Raw genomic sequence first — 15,708 nt, 5'->3', positions numbered from 1 at the left:
GGTCGAAATTTGGATCTGAACCCTTAGTATCAAGTCCCACTCAAATCGTTTTAAATCGGATTTGAAACCAAATTAAACCCGAGTGAACTAGTCATCAACTGGACATTAACTTGCCAACATCATCTAGTTATGACGTATTTTTGTCCACTCGGGAGAGTCACCCTAGCCTGGTCTCAAATTTTTAGGGTTCGCCAAAATTAGATGCAGATAGATGCAGAGATGCAGAAAACTGCAGGCCTGCAGCAGGCCTGCGCATCTGGATGCGCATCCAAGTGCATCTGAAAATTTAACCAAATACTTTAAAAACTATGAAAATGACAATTTTTCACATGAATTCACATATTATAATGATGAAAAATCTTGGAAAATGCTAGTTTTTCCTTAATTTTCATATATATTGATGAAAAACTTGGAAAAACACTGGAAAATTAAATATTTTTAATTTTTTAAAAATAAAGTTAGAATATCGTAGAAAATGTTATTTTTGATTTAGTTTTCCAATTACGACGATGAAAAACTCTCAAAAATGCAATTTTTCATCATTTTTTTTGAAAAAAATTTCCATACAAAAAGTTCAGATGGATGCAGTTGGATGCAATTGGATGCGCATCTGGATGCGCATCTAGAACAATAGAAACTGCAGGCCTGCTGCAGGCCTGCGCATCTGGGCGAACCCTACAAATTTTTAATCGATTAGCTGATTTGTGCTATTCAATATACTTTGGAGGATAGGGTTTGAGGTTGAGCCTCCCCTTCCTACTTAGTAGATCATTTTGTTTCAGATTTATATAAAAGTTTACAAGTTTTTAGTAATGAAATCAGCTTGAAATTCTGAATATTTATTGAAATTTTTTTGTCAAATTTTGACCTCTAATTTTAAATTCCAATCGAAAATGACGTCTAGACTCGAAATATTACCTTGTTAGACTAGACAAGGATCTGAGTAATGTTATATTATAGGCAAAACTAATTCTAATGATATGTAAAACTTTATTAGGAATTAGTCCAGTAAACCTTCATAATACATTTAAAAATGTTAATTTTTAGACGTCCCTGAAATATTAAATAATAAAAATTGTGACTTAAAGCAGAAGAAATAATCAACTTACAACTCTCAAACCTTGAGTACATCATGAAACTTCCTAGTCTGATTTTCATTTCATGTTTCTTTTTTTTTTTGATTTTGCAAAATCATTGTGATCTCAAATTAGTCATGTTGAAATGTGTAGAAAAACATTCATGACTCAACTGAAAATAAAAACAGATCAAAAAATGATGATTTTTTTGTACAAAAAAGAAAATTAGGGCACCTGTTGTAATGTCACTAGATTTATCAGAATAAATGTTCCATGACAGTCAATTAAACCCGATTGGGGCATGTTGAAATGTTGAAGTCATGGTGACGAGGTGGGAGTATGCTTGGAATCAAGGGGTGTAGCCAGGAGGACCATTGGAAGCACGGGCCTCTTCTGTGAGAGGACCATTGGGTGCACGAGCTCCAATTCTCCTAGAGGACAATTGCGGGCACGGGCACCAATTCTCGGAAGAAGGGCTCGTGCTCCCAATGACCCTCCTGGCTACGTCCCTGCTTAGAACCAATTGACAACAACTAAATTTGCCAATCGGTAAACATGTCACTTAATTCTGAGGATCCAAACGCCTAGTCACCACGGCAGCACCATATCAATGTGTGCAAATCGGACAATTGTCTATTGGTAGCTGTAAAATGAATTAAGGTTGCTTATTAGCACCCTGAGCTATTTAAATGCACAAAATTAATACAAATCTCAAACCACAGACACAACAAACAGATAACAACTCTGAAGCATACCTTTATATGTACAATAGCAACAACAAAAAAAAAATAATGCATATTATACACTATGCTCTATGTAGGAAATGAAATTAAATAATGTGTACGGCTTCTACTACGTGTATTATTACTTTACATTTTTTAAAAAAACTCTTTCTTTAACTACTCTTTCAAATGATTTTTTATGTAACACTTCCAATGAATGTGAGTGTCAGAGACGAAAAAAACAAAAATTGAGAGAATTTTCATCTCGTCACTATTTAGTAACATAATAAAAAAACACACGAATGATAACTCTGTGATAATAAAGAAAAAAAAAATGGGAATAAAGGAAAAAGGAGTAAAAGAATTTCGACTAAGAAAAAATGCGTCAGTATGTCACGTGCAAGATAAGAGAATGTAAACGTTGGGGATAATTTCTTTTTTTTCTGTATCATTTTTTTTTCTTTTCTTTTTAAAATGTTTCATTTTCATTTTATTTTTTCTCTTTTCATATCTTTTTAATCACATGTTATTGTATTAAACTTTTATTGATATGATACGTAAATTTTCCCTAGACTTCTGAGATTTAGATTTGAATTCACGTTTATTTTTTGAAAAATTATGGAAATATTGAAATTTAAATTCAATTTAAAGGAATAAAAAAAATTATAAATCAATTCTGATTTTGGTGTATTTATTATTGAATAAATGATACGCAGATCTCATTTATAAATACCTATAAATAATTTCAATAAGAAAATTGACGGAAATAAAATTAAATGAAAATTCATTAAACATTTATCAACATTCAATTTTAATTTTAAAATTATGGCGATTTTCAAATTTCAAATCTTTAAGAAATTTAAATGAATTTTACAAAATTTTAATTAAGTTCTGAAATAATTTAATTTAAATTTGAAACTTTTAATCCAATTTTTGAAACATTAAATTTGATTTTAAGAATTAAAGTTATAGGTACTTTAGTGTATTAAAATTTAAATTCAAAAATCTTAATTTGATTTTAAAAAGTTAAATTTTGTTTTATAAAATTAAAATTTGGATTCAAAAATTTTAATTTTAATTCCAAAAAATTTAATTTGATTTTAAAGAATTTGAGTTTTATTTTAAAAAGTTTAAATTTAACTTTTAAAGGGTTTAATTTGATTTTAATAATTAAATTTTGATTTTAAAGAATTAAATTTAATTTTTAACAGTTAAAACTTGATTTTAGAATTGAAAATTTGATTTTAAAACTTAAAATTAGTTTTAAACCTAATCAAAGAATTAAATTCCATTTTAATTTTTTAAATATTGAAAATAAATGCCAATTAGTATTTATTTCAATACAACATTTAAGCCACAGGATCAATATTAACATTTCCTAATTCATATCCAACCACTTATAAACTTTGATCTGACAAAATCCTAAGTAGCATCAACAGTAAAAATTTCATAAACTTTTTTGTACATCTTAAATCACAGATTGCAACAAGTTTTCAACCGTTGCAGATTATATGACAAACCGGTTCCACGAAGATAAATCTTCAAGATTGAAGAGTATTTCTTGTGTTTAATGAAATTTACTAAGATTTTTCCTTTAGATAAATAAAACTTGGATATTTTATTGATTTGGCAATAATTTTTGAACAAAAAAACAAACAAAATTAATGAAACTTCATAAGTGATGTATGAGTTTGTCATAACCGAGTGACATAGATGGAATTTGTAATGAATCTGGAAATGTTCCTAACAGACACTGAGTATGTACATATGGAATCATGTAAGTGCGCTCATTGTCTGTTAGGAATGATTGCCGCCAAAAGGCGAAGACCTTGAAAGAGCCTTAAAAGATTGTGTCGCTCGGGATTTTGTAATTGAAAATTCATTAAAAGCAACAAAATTGAATTTCGAATCTTAATCAAATCTTTAGATTTAATTGAATAATTTTAAATTGAAGTTAAATCAAAATTGAATTGAAATTGAATTTAAATTGAAATTTTCAAATTTTCATACAAAAATCTCAAAAAATTTGCAAAAAACCTTTAAAAGTAAACGAAAATTCAAATCTAAACCCAGAAACCCTCTCCAATTATTTTCTTTTTTAAATCATTAGTTGAATTTTTTTGTTCTTTTATTAAATTAATGAAATTTTTTTTATATCGATTCATAATATGATGTAGATAAGAAACAACACAGTCTTATCATGTTACACATTTTTCTTTATCTCAATCAATTATGTGTTGACTTATTATCAAAAAAAAACTGTATTATGTAGAAATGAAAATAAAAAAAAAAATTATATTGACTTGTAGAAATTAATACGAAGAATGAAGCAAAGAAAAAAAAAAATAAAATTATTAACCAATTTTTTTTTGTTCGACTTAAGCTCATTTTGGTAAACAGCTTTCAAATGAAAAAAAAAAAAATATAAAATTTAAGGAAAAAAAAGCGATAAATTTTTGCATTCTATTTTATAGGACAAATACTTATATATTCGCATTACAAAAAAGCTTCAGATGATGTAATAAAATAAAAAAAACGAAAAAAACTTGAAAAAAGATTAAAAAAAATGTTTATTTTTATCTCAACTATAATTGGCTATATATTTGTTGTTACAGCTAATCGCGGTTGTATTTTTTTTTTGATGATGAAGAGCTTTCACAATGGATACGGCAACACAAAGCTTGTTGGAGTGTGCTACTATTCTCATTTGCAATTCTTTTTTTGATTAAATTAAATGCGAGAAATGCTTTTGCTGGTTTTTGTTTGCACAAAGGATACTCGTTTGGCATTGGATATAGAAACTTGTTTGTGTTAAAGGGCCGATTTCACAAAATAATGCAATTAATGGTTATACATGTACCTGAAATATCTTTTTTACAATTTGTGCTTTGATGTTATTTCCGAATAAGGATTTATACAATTGTTGTCAATAGATTCTCAAAGGTTCTAGCCTTAATTCATTCAACATTCTTCACATCATCTCTCATATGTCATGATTCACGCTAAAATGCATCTGAATCACTACTAGGAACGTTTCTTGAATTAATTATATGACTTGAAGCTTAAATGATTCCAATTTTGATGATGAAATACATGAAATCAAGACAAAGGAATCGTTGTTATTATCAAGCTTTGTAGGTTTATTTGCTTTTGAATTATATGCAATCAATGTTTTTTTGAATAGCCTTGTAAAAAGGTAGGGAAATTCTCTAGGAAGGTATGTAAAGGTATATAAAGTCATATTTCTAATGTTTTTGTTTGTAATTTACACAAAGTTTCAGGAATTAACAGAACTTTAGAATCAGCGCAGTGTTGGACAACCTTTATTATGTATGCCGTGTGCGATTTTAGTCGAGGCTTACTACCATAAGGTGTGCCGCGAACAATTAAAGGTTGTCTATCACTGTATTAAAAGAGCATATTCCACATGACCTCCATTTGTAAGCATATGACAGTCATTTGGATACAACTTAGGGTCGGCGTCCATTTGATGTTAATAAAACAGCTCTATCGGTGCCCTAAAAGCTCCTCCAAGTGGACAAAAATACGACATAACCAGTTGATGGTAAGTTAATGCCCAATTGATGACTAGTTTTAACGTATATTCGAACAATTTTGTCCATGACGTATCTTCTTCACCTGTATCGCTCGGGACAGATTGCTCATCTTTATTAAAACCTCAATATACCCAAAAATACCTTATTTTTTTATTAATATTTAATTTATTTTTGAATTTAGGTCGTTGAAATCTTACAAAATAAATAATACTATTTATTATTACATTTTTTTTTCAAATTCAGTAAAAATTTCAATTGAATAATATTTACATAAATGTATTATTTTATATGAAAATTGAGTTTATCACTTCACTTTAGTTATTGGAACTTGAGAGGTAATTTATAAACAATCATATGTATTATAATAGATTTAAAATTATAAAGTAAAGTTCAATGTAAAGTTTGTTATTGAATAGAATTTTTGTAGGGATTGAAGTCGGTTGAAGTCGACTTGTTTCGACTTAAATAGATTCGGCTTGGTTGTTTCGATGATGTCGGCACTTGAGTCAAGTCAACTAAGTTATTTCGAGTCGATATGCAAGTAAAAATATTCGTCGAAAGGTTGCTGATTCACGGGTTCCACAGGTGGTTCCTTCTATTGGTTGCCACCTTTTGCAGTTGATCAGGTCTTGACCATGCTTCGAATGGCACAGGACGTGAAAAATTCGGAAAAAACCTAGTGTGGCCAAGTTTTGCCAAATTTGACCTGAAGTCAGATTCACACTAGCCTAGTGTCCCTAGGTGTCCCTATCAGGGCCGTAACCAGAAATTTTAAAACTCCAAAATCCACTCCTTTCTGAGTACGCCTATATTCTGTATCGGAACACTATATTCCGATTGTTTTATGCGGTATACTTAAATCACACACAGTAAATATCTCAAACTCTATTTAATCTGCAATGACAAATATTTTCTTAAATTGGGAAATTTTCATAAACTGTAATATATTCAGATATGATATGGACAAAAGAGACTTGTTGTTTAAAAAATCGTCAATAGAATCTAACAAAAAAAAGGTTATGATTCACTTTTGTTTTTTATTTTTTTCCCGAAAATGTTTGAATATAATTCGAGCCGGAAATTCCCCTTGTATTTCCCCTCGGTATTCAATTTTAGAATTTTTAGATGTCTTGTATTTGATTTGTTCAAGTTTCTAAATTATATCGATTTATTTGGGAATTTTAACATTCGACCCCTTTTTGAATCTGACACTTAGATCTATTTCGTCACAGGAAACATATTTTTCACGGCTTTTATCACCAGTAGGATACATGAAATTTTGATAATTTTCAGTCGGTCATTCACATTCGAAGATTTTAGCAAATTTGTATGATGGCTTTAAAATCTTGAGCATTTTTTTTTCGACCGTCTTACTCGTGTACATCTCACGACTTTCCTATTGTATTAATTAAATCGTGTGCATGACACATTTTTGTGCCTTTCTGTTATTTTCACGGTCGGTCGCTAAGTGGAGGTGTTTGTGACAAATACACATAAAAGTATATACATATTTTTTTCATTTTTCGGTTTAGTCATTTGAAGTGCTTTTTTTTGTTTGAAGAAAAGATGTTTGAACCTTGTAGACATGATAAGTAGGCATAATTTAGAATTGAAATGTTTTTAGACTGGAAATAATAAGGATGGCTTATTTTATGGAGGGGTAATGAATATAATAATTTAAATTAATTTAAAGGAAAAACGGTTAGTACTTAGATACTTTATTTGTGGTCAGATTACTGAAATCTATGATTTAGGTGAGGGTGATACGGATCATTTTTGAGCATTATCACTTTTAATTGGAAGGGGTGTATTTAAAATTTATTTTTCACTTCATTTATGAATAAATGTACATAAGGAGGTTCTCAAAGTTTCGGTTAAGATGAATTTTCGAGACCGTGATTGATGATTTTGGAGATTGAGACTGAAACTGGGACCTAGAATGAGATTGAAACTAAGACCGAGACTTGAATCGAAATTGGGATCGAGACTTAGACTCAGAAGGGGACGGAGATCCAGATCGAGACTGAGACTGAAACTGAAACCGAGACTAAGAACGAGTTCAAGACTGAGACCAAGACCAAAACCGAAATTTGACCGAGATTGAGACTTAGACTGAAACCGAACCGAGACCAAAACTGAGACCGTCGAAATCGAGACTGCGACCAGGACCAAGAACAAGACTGAGACTAGGATCGAGACTAGAGCTGAGACTGAGAACGAAATTCAGAGTGTGACTAAGACTAAGACCGAGACCGAGACTGAGACTGAGACTAAGACTAAGACTAAGACCGAAACCAAGAGTGAGACCAAGACCTAGACCGAGACCAAAAGTGTGACCAAGATTGAAACCGAGACCGAGACAGACACTGGATCTGAAACTGAAATTGACACCGAGAATGGGCGCAAGACCAAGACAAGGACCGAAACCACAAGATGATTCCTAGAATTTTCGGTCTCAAGAGCTCTCATCTACATATTGTATAATAAATATTATTCATATCAGTATTCTATAGATTTGGCATCTATAAAGCATATCAATCAAAGATTTTTGAAATTCTAAAAGAAATCAGGAAATATTTTAAGTTAATTTAAAAGTTTTTTTAATTCAATTTTCTCCTTGGATCATCCGCAGATGGCTTAATGGACATCCAAAAAATAAATAAATTCATTGAAATGAGCTATAATTCTCTAAAATAAACAAGTCGCTGTCACTACCAGCAGAAATACACATACAATTTTTTTTTTGTTGAAAATTTATGTATGGGGTTAGAAAGTGTTTTTATTGTTTTTCATAAAGTGCGGTTTTTCCTGCTCGAGCAGAATTCCATGTCCACAAAATATTATAGAATTTAGAATGAAGATAATGATGTATAGATTCTGGTGGTTACTTGATATTAATGTTTACTAAATTATGTGATTCCCAGACCACTCCTTTTACGACATTCCTGACTCTCTAGCCTTCAAAGAGAAGCTTCTCAAATATAGTTTTTGTTGTCCTTGATTCGAGATGGCTGTATACTAATGGTAGTAATGTTATGAATTTTTAATGACTTGTGGCTTGAAATACTTTTACTTGCTCAGATCCAAAAAAAAATAACAATTTGCTAATTTCTTGAAACATCAAGTTTATCGAAATCTGCAGCAAATGCTCACCGTCTAGTTATTTCATTCTTTGCAATATTTTTAACACTTTATGACTATATATTGGAAGTGAATAACAACTGAAAATTAATGATGTTAATTAATGATAAAGTCAAAAACTTCATTATCGTCACTGTTGGGTGATTATCAGCATAATATGTCATTAAATCGATTAGACAAGACTCGATTACGACATCGGACGTCATTTTGTACCTGAAAATTCATGACATTAGAAACAATTTGCAAGATGTTCTTTGCAGACATATGAAAACATTGAGGGAAGTTAATTTTAACGTATGCAGCACAGCCTCAAATAATTTAAATCCATGATATTCCTTACAGCGACATCTATCGGAAAGGAATTGCAGCCAAAAGAAGAATCTGCAAAAAAAAGTTGTAATTGATCAATAAGAAATTTCAATTCAATTTTTCTTCCAATTATCCAAGATGATACCAAAAATTGTTAGATTAGTTCGCTACCAACGATTGCCACTGCAACAAAATCGAAACATGGGCGTTTATTACAAGTCCGGAGCATTGAAGGTGACATAAATAACTCCACAAGAATTTACGTTCTTTTGAAAGAAAATGCGAGAAAAATTAGAAAAAATTTCTTTAATCCTATTTATAGGCAATGCCACCAGTTAATGCCTTCGGTATACTTGGAGTCTTTTGCACAATGGTTCCTGGAATATTATTAGGTGCCCTTATTTCTAAGAATATAGCAAGGTATGTCATTAATATGATGATTCCAATCATAACAATACTTATGTATGTGTGTATATTTTTAGTTTTCTTGAGGAGAATGACTTATTCGTGCCAGAGGATGAAGACGATGACTAAACTTCCTAAAAAGTTATTAGACAAGTCTTATCTGCCATTTAATCAAATTTATGTTTTCTAAAAACTACTCTATTGCATTTTATCTTCTCAACGACTTAATCTTACAAATGAAGACCCGAGTGACACAAATGAAGAAGGCAAAGGAGCTTCTAAGGCTCTACTAAATGTCCATGGCCGCCTTTTAGGGCTGCCTTATGGACGCCAAACGGAGGCAGCTTTTATTTGGTGTTAATAAAAGAGGTTTAGCGGAGCCTTCATCATTTGTGTCGCTCGGGAGGTATCGTGATGAATCTTGGCTTAGTGCAGTGGTGGGCAACCTGTGTGATGCGACACAACATTTTTTGGAGATGTCATGAATCGTATACCATGTGCGGTTTCGGAATAGACTTACTACCAAACAATAACAGACAAAAAGGATACTTTTATAATACAGGAAGACCACTGAGGTACCTAAAAGGAGAGTTGCCAAACAGACACCTGTCTCAGACAAAAACCGTATAATTTCTTAATAACTTGCATGGTTTTTCTTACAAAACCGTACAAATTATTGCAAAACCGTACAATTTCTTGGTAATTTGCATGGTTTTGTAAGAAAAACCATACAAAAAATTAAGAATTTGTACGGTTTTTGTCTGTGACAAGTGACTGTTTTGCTCTGTCTGAAAGCAGTCACTTTGCCTGTTAGATACCTTAAGATATGCCGCATCACAACATAGGTTTCCCATCACTGTCTCAATACTTAGTCATAGCTAAGCTGGAAAAATATTATAACATTTTAGAATGTTCGAAACTCCTTTTGTCCTTACGATTTTAAACAAAATGTTAATGTTTTTATTATTTTTATTGTTATCGCAATTGAATACAAAAAAAAAGATGAAAAAAAGTGACAAGCTACTAGTGTGTAAATAAATATTAAATTAATAAATTAATATAATTAAAAAAAAAGTTACATGTGTTGGATATGATTTGACCATCCGTGAAAGCACTTTGTGAATCGACGGGATTCTTTATTTTTAAGGGTAAGGAAGAGTTTTCGAGTACGTTCGGGCTGCTTTATTCTCATGTGCTGAATGTAAACCTGTAAATTGAAAAAGTCATGTTTATTTAAATGATTTGCGGATGCATAAATGAAGTTTTAATTCTCACCTGTGCCGATTTGTATGCAAGTTTAATTTCCACTTCACTGCATCGCGATCCCAGCCATAAGAAGATTTGTTCGCCATTGTCCAGCAACATAATGTCATCGTCTGCTAAATCATCTTGGCAGAAATCGGAACCTGGATTTTGAGAGTTGAATTATGAATTTTGAGATTATTTTTAGGGATCTTAAAGTAATATAAGAAATTTAAGTCAAGTTTAGGGGTAATGGGGGTCAAGGGGTCATAGCCATTCATAGATTGAGGTCAATATCCTTTATTTACAGGGTTTAATGAATCAAAAATCTCAAATGCCATAAAAAAATTTCTTCTGTTATTCTAGTCCAGTGGTGGGAAACCTATACATAGGGCCATCTGTATGGGTCACCTGTGTGCCGTGCCACACTAGTGTATCGCCAAGAAATTGTAGAAATGCCATGAATCGTATGTCATGTGCGGTTTCAGCCGAGACTTACCACCGAGTGTGCCATGGCACAAGAAAGGTTGCCCACCACTGTTTTAGACCCTAATGACAAACTCTTCTAAATCTACTTACATTTTTCAGCAACAGTGAAATATCCTTTCTCATTAGAACATCTAAACAGACGTGTAAAGTTCATAAATTCAGCATCAGTGTCATAAGGCTTCTTTCCATTCAATCCGACCCAGAAGAAGTTCTGTGGCTCTTCACCCTCATTGATTACTTGATAACTGTACCATGGATTATTGAATTTTGTCTCAGCAATTTCTTGAATCAATTTTGCTTCCTCTGCTGTTGTCTTGGAACCGATCCAAACATAAATAATTCCAGATTCAGAATCGTCTTCGGTTTCAAATGGCACAACGAGGATATAGCAGAATGCTGAATTAAGGAACGTTGCATCTGGTCTGACTTGGATGAGTCTTGTGCATAAGGAACTGCCATTTTGTCGGAGATGATAGAATTCAACTGGAAGTTTTGTTTCCTTAGACTTCTTTTTGTCTAATCGCTTTCCTGACTTGATGATGAATTTGCCCTTAAAATGACTCATGAATTTCAAATTCTCTTGTTGTTGATGGATGCGTACGACCTCCAAGGTCTCACCGAACATTGCCTTGAACTTTTTCTGTAATGTAAATGTAAACGTGAGCCAGCCCATGTTTCCAGCGTCGCGTCCTTGCCAGAAGTAAACAACACATTGAATCTCGTCTTCGGGAATTTGAGGATTCTCTTGGGCATTTTCAGCACCATCAACCTCATCGTCATCAACAGGTATGCAATAGCGACACAGGAATACATAACATTCAGCAGAATAAAATATACCAAGTTCCTCTTCGGGTAATCGAATGAACTTCTTTCCTTCTAGTACGAAATTTTCCATTGCATCTAAATCGTAGTTCCAATCTTCAGCCAATTGTTGTGCTTCAAGTGCTGTCATGGAAGGTTGTCTTGGCATGAACAATGCTGCAAGATCAGCTTTTGTCTCTTGTGTTTTAGCCCATTTAGCTAAATCAGCTCCTGTGCGTTGAACACTTTGTGCTGTTCTTGTAAAATCAACAGCAATAACTTCATCCCATCCAACAAATTTGGATTTGAAAATTTGTGTTTCAGTTCCTTCTTGGACTCTCGTGATTGTCGAGAATGGTGGACGTTTAATCATATTAAATAGTTCTGTACTCAATTTAACAGCAGCTGCACGTACTAATCGAGTCGATTTCTTACCAAACCACACAAACAAGTCCGCTCCACAGTCCAATAAATATACATTCTTACTATTCAATAGTGTATGTACTAATTTCTGTTGCGGTAATGTGACTTGAGGCATCTCCAAGTATCCCAAACCCAATTGAATTATATATAATCGTGGATTCTCTCGTATCCATTCGTCTGGAACCGTTTTAATTTCTGGCTTCTCATCTGGATCTGTAATGTTTAGAAGTGCTAGGAAATCAGCACTTTCTTGACCTTGCGTCTCCATCATTATATCGGCTTTGTTCTTCCTCTCATTCTTGTTAATTTTCTCTGTCATTAATCGCGCTTTTGATTTTACGGTATTTTTAGCCTTCTTGCCAAACCATAAGAACAATTTAAGTCCGGAATCAAGAAGATAGACATTATGAATATCCAATGATGAATAATCAATTTTAACTGGTTCAAGATGTAATGTTGTCTCGTCATTATGAATGACATATAATCGTGTAATAAAGACTGAACTTTCGATACTGAAAAAACCAGTTCCAGTATGTTCACCTTCAATGTACACGATGTCATTATCGAATAATGCTAAAAATTCGTCTGATTCATCGCCTTGTTCCTCTCGAATTGTACGACAACGTGCACCAAGATAGTTTCTTAAATTAACAGCATGAATAGCTGCACATGCCTTTTTATCAAGCGATGTATTTGATCCAATCCAGAAATAAATTTCCCAAGAGAGCTGATTGTCTTGTATAAATGTCTTTAAAATGATGTAGCAGTCACCTTCGTAGAACTTTCCGTGAGTAACTTCATCAATTTTATTGGGTAGGAAATTTTCAATTTCCCAAATTGTCAAGCCTTCAACATGACCGTCGTCATTTTCGAAAAATTCTGAATAATTTAATGGTGGCTTTTCAAGTGTCTCTTCCCATTTTTTAGGCTGTAGACTTTGAACCATTGCATTATCACCATTCTCATTATTGCACTTTTCCTGTGCTATATCCTTCATACCTTTTAAAATTTTAGCTGAATCTTGATCACCATTAGCACGTGATCGTCTAAGACGCATTTTTCTAGCAATTGCATCCTTTGGATTTGGCGTGGATGAAGCTGCAACAGATGGAGGTATTTGTGCACCAGCAAGTCGTAGCTGGTTCTGTAGAGAGAAGTCAATATTGTAAAATTCAACTCCATCGCCTTTTTGCATTTCAATTGGCTTAGCTGGCATAATTAAGTCTGGATTATTTCTTAAATCCAGCATGTCCATGTCACCTAACAAATAAATTGTGTCTGGAAGTGTGATAAGCTGATTGAAGCTTAAATTCAATTTCTTTAAATTGCCACAACGGAATAATGATTCAGGAATCATTTCTAGCTGATTACCTGGAAATAGAAATTGAGTTAGAAATGGATATCCATAAAGATTCTAATTAGAATGACTTACAAGCTGCCGAGAATATCTCAAGTGACACCAACTTTCCAATTCCACTTGGAATTCCATCAAAATTCAAACTATTCTCATTGACATAAAGTTTCCTCAACTTAGTAAGCTTACATAAAGTATTTGGAAGTGCGGTTAATTCGTTGCGTGACAAATTTAATGTTTCTAACTTTTGTAGTGCCTCAATTTTTGGTGAAATCTCCTTAATCTCATTCTCACTGACGTTAAATCGTTTCAAATTGATAAGATTAAAGACAACTTCAGGAATTTTGGGTAAATTATTTTCAGAAATGTCAAGTTCAACAAGATTACTTAAATTGTCTAAGGATGTTGGAAAGTTTAACAAATTTCGTTGTGTATTTCTCATTTGTAGGACTTCAAGGTTTTGAAGTGATGGTAGCTGTCTTAGTTGAAACAGCTCTAATGGATTGTTATTAAGGATAAGTGTCTGTAAATTTGTAAGTCTTCGTGTTTGTGGCGGTAAAGTTTCAAGGAAGTTATTCGATAGGTCGAGGAAGAGAAGGTCTGTTAAATTTACGAAGAGTCCATTAGGTACGACACAGAGCCTGGAAGAAAATAAGATTGTTATTAATCATGTAGATTTCCTGTAAAGTACAAGTGGATTAATTGATCAAAAATACGACACTAGACCGGCATGACTCTGATTTGGTCCCGGATTCTGAATCACGCCGACCTGTTGCTGATTTGGTTTAGAATTTTGAATCGATCAACCGACTTGTGTTATTTAACCGGATTAGTGGAAGCTTTGGGGCATAAAATGATTTGACAAATGTATGCCTTTGGGAAAGTTGCTGATCTAGATAAACACATAGCATGTTTAGGTCTAAAAATATCAGTCTTTTAGACGATCAATAGAGAACAATTTGGTTATTAGGTCATTCACTAAAAACTTCTTATTTGAGCTACAGGGGCGTATTCAGGATAAGGAGGGGAGAGGGGTAAATCCCATTTAGCCTGCAAAAATCGTCAAATTTTAGAGCCTCTCGTGAATAAATTTTACCCTCCTCCTTAAATTTAACAAACCCCACCCCGCCTTCTATTCAAGAAATTTTGGAGTACCTGTTGAGCAGTCATGAAAGTTCAATAAGTGACATTTAGGAGGACCAACAATTTGAAGAGAAGTTGTTCAAAGAGATAGTCTTGAAATTGGCATTATAAATTGAATTAAGGAGGACATACTAAGCCATAGATCACAACTGATCGATCCTGCCAGCGAATTAAGAAAACAAGGATCCAGAACATAGCAGCAATCATTTGAATTTTTACATAATTATCATGGTTTCATAGGATACATAATATTTAATTATGGACGTCATTTGTGAAGAACCCTTCCGATATCAATTCAATACGAAATATTCCAAGAAACATAACTGACACTTACAGATTATGACTCAAGTTGAGAACCAATAATCCTTTGGCTCGATCTAATCCTTCTGGTATTTCCTTTAATTTGTTATGTGATAAATCCAATGTTGTTAACTCAAAAAGATTAAATAATTCATTTGGTACACCAGATGTTTTGATATTATTATTGCGAATATTCAATGACCTCAGGTTGTTAAGTGATGAAATTTCTCCATATAAGTTCTGTAGTTGATTATTTTTCATGGAAATGTTTTCTAATTTTGTCAATTTGCCGAGTTCGTCAGGTATTTCATTTAGATTTGTTTTGTCAAGTTTCAAATGTTGTAGTCCAGACAAAAGTTTCAAATTTTGAGGAAGATCATTCTAAAAAAGGGAAACTTTAAGTTTCTAAAATTTCTCGAATAAATTTTCATGAAAACTTACACTAAAATCATTACGTGAGAAGTCAATTGTCCTTACAAACGGTAAAACTCCTGTCGTTTGTGCCATTTTTGTTAAATTTGGGACCTAAAACTTACTAAAAAAGGACGATAATTTTATTAAAATTTAAATTTTGCAATATTTGAAAGAAATTTTTTTTTACAAAATTGAGTAAGCTTAGAAATTTTTTATTTTGATTCAAAAAACGACTAAAAGTTTTGTTGGACATTGTTAGACGTACTCTAAAAATACTAAAAGATTTCTGAACAGAACCAAAATATTTTTCGTGAAAAGAAAATTTTTTTTTT

The 15,708-nt window shown here is 32.4% G+C and overlaps 2 protein-coding genes across 2 annotated transcripts; one reads left to right on the top strand and one right to left on the bottom strand.

The window, feature by feature from the left end:
- The first annotated feature begins 8,826 nt into the window (after window positions 1-8,826).
- Window positions 8,827-9,662, top strand: LOC139095102 (essential MCU regulator, mitochondrial-like). Its single transcript, XM_070646357.1, has 3 exons — window positions 8,827-9,039; window positions 9,128-9,225; window positions 9,288-9,662. Exons 1-3 carry the CDS (start codon window positions 8,944-8,946, stop codon window positions 9,337-9,339), a joined length of 246 nt encoding a protein of 81 aa, XP_070502458.1. The 5' UTR covers window positions 8,827-8,943; the 3' UTR covers window positions 9,340-9,662.
- A 499-nt stretch (window positions 9,663-10,161) lies between these two features.
- Window positions 10,162-15,575, bottom strand: fliI (FLII actin remodeling protein). Its single transcript, XM_070646347.1, has 6 exons — window positions 15,404-15,575; window positions 14,997-15,343; window positions 13,598-14,160; window positions 11,032-13,536; window positions 10,486-10,616; window positions 10,162-10,417 (listed from the first exon to the last, which is right to left on the bottom strand). The coding sequence occupies exons 1-6, from the start codon at window positions 15,467-15,469 to the stop codon at window positions 10,286-10,288; spliced, it is 3,744 nt and encodes a 1,247-aa protein (XP_070502448.1). The 5' UTR covers window positions 15,470-15,575; the 3' UTR covers window positions 10,162-10,285.
- Window positions 15,576-15,708: the final 133 nt, after the last annotated feature.

The sequence above is a fragment of the Chironomus tepperi genome, unplaced genomic scaffold, assembly GCF_022539635.2.
Source record: "Chironomus tepperi strain 1889 unplaced genomic scaffold, CSIRO-AGI_Ctep_v1 contig_33, whole genome shotgun sequence".
NCBI lineage: Eukaryota > Metazoa > Arthropoda > Insecta > Diptera > Chironomidae > Chironomus > Chironomus tepperi.
This window is presented reverse-complemented; position numbering and strand designations above follow the sequence as displayed.